The sequence below is a fragment of the Rhodamnia argentea genome, chromosome 11 (assembly GCF_020921035.1).
Source record: "Rhodamnia argentea isolate NSW1041297 chromosome 11, ASM2092103v1, whole genome shotgun sequence".
NCBI lineage: Eukaryota > Viridiplantae > Streptophyta > Magnoliopsida > Myrtales > Myrtaceae > Rhodamnia > Rhodamnia argentea.
The window spans coordinates 14,177-20,059 of NC_063160.1; the positions used below are offsets into that span (position 1 = coordinate 14,177).

A 5,883-nucleotide genomic window follows, 5' to 3' on the forward strand; every position below is an offset into this window, starting at 1 on the left:
CATTGCCGAACCGATAATCCATGAAGGATAAGGAGAGTTCCCGTTTAGCTTCATTGTGGGAAAAAGCATCGAAACGTGACAAGTAAGAAGCTGCGTGAGTACTCATATGAACTTTGTGACAAGATTCGTGTGGATTGGCATTTAGGGGCAATCATTATTTATAAGAGATTTTGAAGTAACCGACTCGAGCTAATGATGGCAGTTACTCAAACGTGGGTAATTACATAGATCGTGGCAGAGTATGATACGAGAAATAGGGAGAAAAAAGGGCAAAATTTCATTAAGGATTATCGGGATACGGGGTTGCCTTGATCCCTCAAGCAAATTACAAAGTAAATGCTCAAATTTCCTATTTTTATCCATATACATGTTCATAGTACGACACCGTTCTATTTTTACCTGCATTACCCGAGCACCTTTTGTTGGTTTTCTATGGAAGACCGTTAAGAGAGTAAAGTCGATCGCCGGCATCAAGTCTCCTCTATTTCTCTCTCTATCGCCGGCCTCTGTTGCTCCGGAATAGCCTCCTTCTCATCCAGGGCAGCAAGCCGACTAATGGTAGATTGAAGGGATTGCTCCCCTTGAGTCACAAGTTGTCCCACTTCTTGGGTCTCGGAGCTAGGAGAGAAGAGCTGATCGGGAAAGTTCGACGGAACAAGCATCTTGTCCCGACACCGCCGAAAATGCACAAAGGGTATAGGAAAGTGTTCCAAGAATGCTTTCAACCGACGAACTAAACCCGCGGGAAGCTTCTCGCTGACTTCCTCTTTGACCGACCATTCCATCACGAACTTGATACTCTGAATATTCGATGGGTTATCAACAAAGGAAGCCACTCCTGAATGAACAAGGTCCAGGGAGCAAAACAGCATAAACCCCAACTTGCTGAAAGTCTTTGAGTCGAAGGAACTACTTCGTTGAGGCATACTCGGATAATCCGAAGATCGAGAAGACTCGGCAGGATAGGTCCGAACATCTTTGACGGGCGATAGAAGGGAAGAAGCGGTAGGAAGATCCCGGATAATATCCGTGGATGAAGGATCTTCAGCCATCAAAGGATCTTTAGCCATCGAAGGACCTTCGACCGTCGAAGCCGGGATAATGGCGAGGGCTAGCAAAAAAGACTCCCCTTGGGGCTCCATAGACGAGGAAGCCGCGACCGAAATTGGAGCAAGGTCGGACGAACTTCCAGCAATAGCGATGGTGTCGGGCCTCCCAACGGGTGGATCAAGACTCCCCAAAGGATCTTCGGGACAAGCGATCGGAGGAGCTTCAACATGCTCGGGAACCTTCGGAGATTCCATCGGAGATTTGCTCTTCTTTGCCCCCGTTTTTCACCGTTTAAGAGAAGTGAGCGTTTCTTCATCGGCTTCGTCATTCGAGTCGTCGCCTAACGGCGAAGGTAAAGCAAAGTCACTCCGGGCCAGCAATATTGAGAAAATTAGGAAGAAAGAAATTTACCAGAAACAATCATCGGACGTTTGCGACCACCAATTGAAGGGGTTCTGATTGCACCCTTTTTCCCGATATTCTTCGAGGTATGACTAAAGGGTTGTATCCGGCTACTCTTGAGGATGGGCGAGATAGCATCTTCAAAAGGGCTCTCGAAGGCAAAGGACATCCACCAGGTCGTAAACTCAAAAGTCACTCCGGGACTAGAACGTAGTCTTGTTGGGATGTCCCCCGAAAACCGCTAATACATCATGGTTGTGATCTCGGCATAGCGGGTGAACGGTCCATCGACCTTGATGTTATAAACCTTCTTGTCCATTAATGGGAAATCCATAAGATAAGGTATAGGCATAGGCATCGCCTGTCGAAGGCCGAACCGCCCGGCGCAAGAATGAGGAGAATATGGTTCAAAACTAGGACAGAACCTTCCCTTAAGACAAATTCGGATTGGAAGATCTCGAGGGAATAGGACAAAGGTCCAAAAGTCACGATGATTGAGCCATGTCAAGGTTCGAGAGTTGAAACAGAAGTCGAATTCACTCGAGTGATAGGGGAAGAAATCTCCTCAATCAGCCTCATGAGACAGAAGTCGTCGAAGGAAGAAACGGAAAGGCTGAATATCACCGGGAGCCTTTGAGGGGGCAGCTTGGAGCAATCGTATACCAATTTTTAAAGGAACCCCGTTAGGATCGAAGGAAAAAACGCTCTCGAACATGAAAGGAAAATAGAATGCTACTTAGGCTTGAAGAATCCGGAGCGGACTCGACAAAGATCTTTGTCTTCTTCGAGTCGACATTAGTCGAGCAGTGTAAGAAATACTTCTATACAAAGATGCCAAGGCAAAAGGGCTAAGAGCGACAAGATTCCCTTTTGCTAGAAGTAAGGCAAGGTCAAAATAATCCTTAGACACTTTGAGGGTCGGACTAAAGAATAGATACTTCGATAGCCAAAAAAGGAGGAAAGCCGTTCGTTCCTCGAGGGAAACAGCCCCGGATGTTCTACAATGAGCATCGATGAACTTCCCGTAGGCAAGAGTATCATCGGAGATGGGACAGTCCTTGGTTTTCCCCAGATTTTTGACAGAGGCCCTATAAGGGGAGAGGCCAGCAATGGCGAAGGTATCTAGAAGGGTTACGAACATGGAACCACATGGGAAGAAAAAGCAATTGGTAGAGGAAGACTAGAAGCTTATAACAGACCCGGTAGGCCCCTATTCAAATCATGGGACAGCATGCTAACCTCAATCGTTGTCCTTATCTGCGCCGTTTCCCAAAGAGCAAGCGTTGGAGTATCCTCTTGAAGCCTTTGGAACCAAGTGTAAGCCCTATCATCGAATAATGGAAAGCTCCTAAATCGTTGAGCCGGCATGGACCAAATGTCCTTCGGTGGAGAGGCTTGAATAGGAAGTTGTTCATCCGCTTGCACCGGGAAGAAAGATTGAAGAGACGCTGGAATGTGATGATGATCGTGGAGCCTGGGCCCAAGAACGAGACCAGCATACTCTCGTTGAGTGTTTAATAACTTGAGAAAACAGTGATCAATATCATTACTATTAATGATCTCATCGAAGCGGGCGATGAGCTGGCGAGGGAGGAACTCGGGGGTTTCGGTCGCCATGAAAGCTTAGAATGCTCGAAAAAGGGTTTAGGGTTTAGGAAAAACCTTGGACGCAGAAAGACGACGAGTGAAAGCTTTTTCAAGATCCTTAAAAGCAAGACGAAAAGAGCTGATGTACTGTACGAAGTCGAAAGGATTGCGTTTCGGGAAAAGGGATCAAGGGAAAAGCGTAACCATCATTTTTACAACTGGAAACCATCAAATCGTAGAAAAATATTTTAAAAGAGGTAAATCTTCTATTTACATCTTTTAAAGGGGGCATGTGTTGACACATAAAACAATCCAAGAAGGCTAGTGACAACCACGTGATGGGGCGACAATCAGCTACACAAAGGAACACCGAAGTAAGGTATGAACCGATCAAAAAGGTGCCATGTGTCGGGGTAAATTCTGGCCCCATTTCCTTCCAAAATAAGAAAAGTCTGCAGAGAAGAGCCACAATCGGAGCGGTTATCAAAAGATTGGCGGTAATCCCCACGAGGTAAAAAGAAAAGGCGCGGAGACTAGGAAACCGTCATCCACGTGGCTTATGGAAAAGGATAAAGCATGGGGCCAAAGGAAGAAAGCGCTCGACGGTTATCAAAGAGTCTGCCTATAAATACCCCGTTGTAGCAAAGATACAAGGACACATAACAAACACAAAACACTTATCATTTCAACTAGCTCTTAGCCTTTAGCCTAGCCTAGTCATAGTTTTCCAAATTCCCGTCATCGATTCAATTCCGGCGAGTTTCATATCCAGAGTTAGGTGTCGTCGATTAGATTCCGACGTCCGCTCACTAGGTTCTGCACCGTCGATTCAATTCCTGTGTTGTACCCTTCGTCCATCTTGTCCATCACCGTCGATTCAATCCCGGTATTGTGTCCTATAATTCCCCCGTCCAGAGCTGTTGATTGAATTCCAGCATTGTGTCCTACATTTCTGTCCGATCGTGTCAATTTAATCCTAGAGTCGTGTCGAAACTCACTACACATCTCGATTATTACACGTGTTGGGCCGTCGAAGTTATTAAGAGTCCGTAACACGCCTTTTGTGTTAATAAAAACATCTACTGCATTTGACACTCTCTGTCCAAAACTGACCCAGAACTCCTTTTGGAAAACGAACGGATTAAGTTTGATAAAAGATTCTTGCGTTAGCAACCCCTTTTGGGCTATAGCCATTTTGGGCAAAGAGCCCGTAACCAAGAAAGCCCCGTCGAAGGATTTCGACGCGCAACACATACCAAAGAAGAATGTACAAATCAAAGTTACAAGAGCTGTGCTGCCGGCGATCATGGAGCTTGCCGGAGTACAATGCTGTAAAAGAAGGCCCCAACCACTTGCCTTGCTTCATCGGCACCGTCTTCGTGAACGGCCACTTTTTCCGGACTCCGGACCCCTACACAACCTCCAAAGGAGCTCGTAACGAGGCCACCGGGCTTGCCTTCGGATACTTATCAGCGCTGCCGCCTCCTGCATGTTCGGCTTCTTTCAATGCAATACCGCCTGGAGTTGCTCCTCCTCCTCCTTCTGGCGAAGGTAGGGATGACGCTGCCGGCCAATTGAGTTGGTGTTGCTAGAGTCTGTCATGCATATACATGTCTCTCATATGGCCTGTATTCTCCTAAAACTAGAGAGATTTGTTCTTAAAGTGTCGGCTAGTATTATCAATGCTTGGGTTTAATGACAGAGTTAAGTTGAGATGGATGTAATGATAAGGACGTTTATGAGTAATGATTGGTAAAGGATGTCATGATTATAGATTAAGAGGATTGCATAGAACGTGCTCTAACTGCCTTTTAGGCCTGTTTAAGGCATACTTGGGGTTTATGTATTGAGTAAGCCTAACGTTCTAACGTGTTTGACATTTTAGGCATGCAGTCTGTCTTTACAAACCAACTGCAAAAATTTGCTCAACAAAGGAGTCTTGCTCTGCCTACGTATGATTTTGAGCATGAGGGTTCGCCACACGCTCCTTTCCATCGATTCAAATGCAAAGTTTCAATAGATGGAAGGACATATGAAACTGTGGAGTCTTATAATACATACAAAGAAGCCCAACATGCAGCTGCCGGTATTGCTCTTATGTGGTTGTCGTATGATACGTTTCAGGAGGTAATTCAACAATGTAGTTGTTGCCAACTATGTTTTGTATCTGTATGAATGTAAAATCTTTGATCTGTCACTTTGATGCTGCTTTATTTTTCAGGTTGAGTGTGCTGTATACAAAAATCTTTTTGTAGATTGCACTAAAAAACAAGGTTATTGCCTCTCAATTTATGGTACTTTTATGCGTGATAAAAGCCATAAACAGGCTTTTGTTTCAACTGTGGAGATAGAAGGAGAGACTTTTATAGGGCAAGAAGCAACAACCAAAAAGATGGCAGAGTGTAGTGCTGCAAAAGTTGCTTACACCACTCTTAAAGAGCGTACATTAAGTAAGTTACTTATTTCTTTTTCACCTGGAAAAAGACAAGTTGATTGGCATTAGTTGAGGGCATTCTTGGTTATCTGCATCATGGCATGCTGTGGTGTCTTTATGAAGTGAGAGATATGTATTTAGTAATCACTTTTTGCTTCCGTTCCAAGCTGTTATGTGAAGTGCTTTTTTGCGAAGTTGAGTGATTTGCCTTCACTTGCTATTGTAGCAAAAAGAATTTGGTGGAAAAAACTAGCGTAACATAGGTTTTCCTTCCTATGTCGTCTGATTTAAGTGATTGTGGAATGGCTGACATTCTGAAGCATACCATTCAAGCTAAATAGTGTAAGAGGCTAATTTGATTAGTTTTTGCACGACAGCAGAACTTGGAATATATTATGCCTTTCTTGTGT

The 5,883-nt window shown here is 44.7% G+C and overlaps 1 protein-coding gene across 1 annotated transcript; it reads left to right on the forward strand.

Moving 5' to 3' along the window:
• Window positions 1–4,304: 4,304 nt before the first annotated feature.
• On the forward strand, window positions 4,305–5,542 carry LOC115728246 (double-stranded RNA-binding protein 1-like). The gene is made up of 3 exons (XM_030658588.2): window positions 4,305–4,590; window positions 4,925–5,166; window positions 5,261–5,542. Exons 1-3 carry the CDS (start codon window positions 4,305–4,307, stop codon window positions 5,540–5,542), a joined length of 810 nt encoding a protein of 269 aa, XP_030514448.2.
• Window positions 5,543–5,883: the final 341 nt, after the last annotated feature.

Excerpts from the sequence above, each read along its gene's own strand:
- LOC115728246 (XM_030658588.2), top strand. The coding sequence starts at position 4,305 with ATGTACAAATCAAAGTTACAAGAGCTGTGCTGCCGGCGATCATGGAGC. Across the intron at positions 4,591-4,924 it reads TCCTCCTCCTTCTGGCGAAG|GCATGCAGTCTGTCTTTACA; the intron begins GTAGGGATGACG and ends TTGACATTTTAG. Across the intron at positions 5,167-5,260 it reads CGTATGATACGTTTCAGGAG|GTTGAGTGTGCTGTATACAA; the intron begins GTAATTCAACAA and ends TTTATTTTTCAG.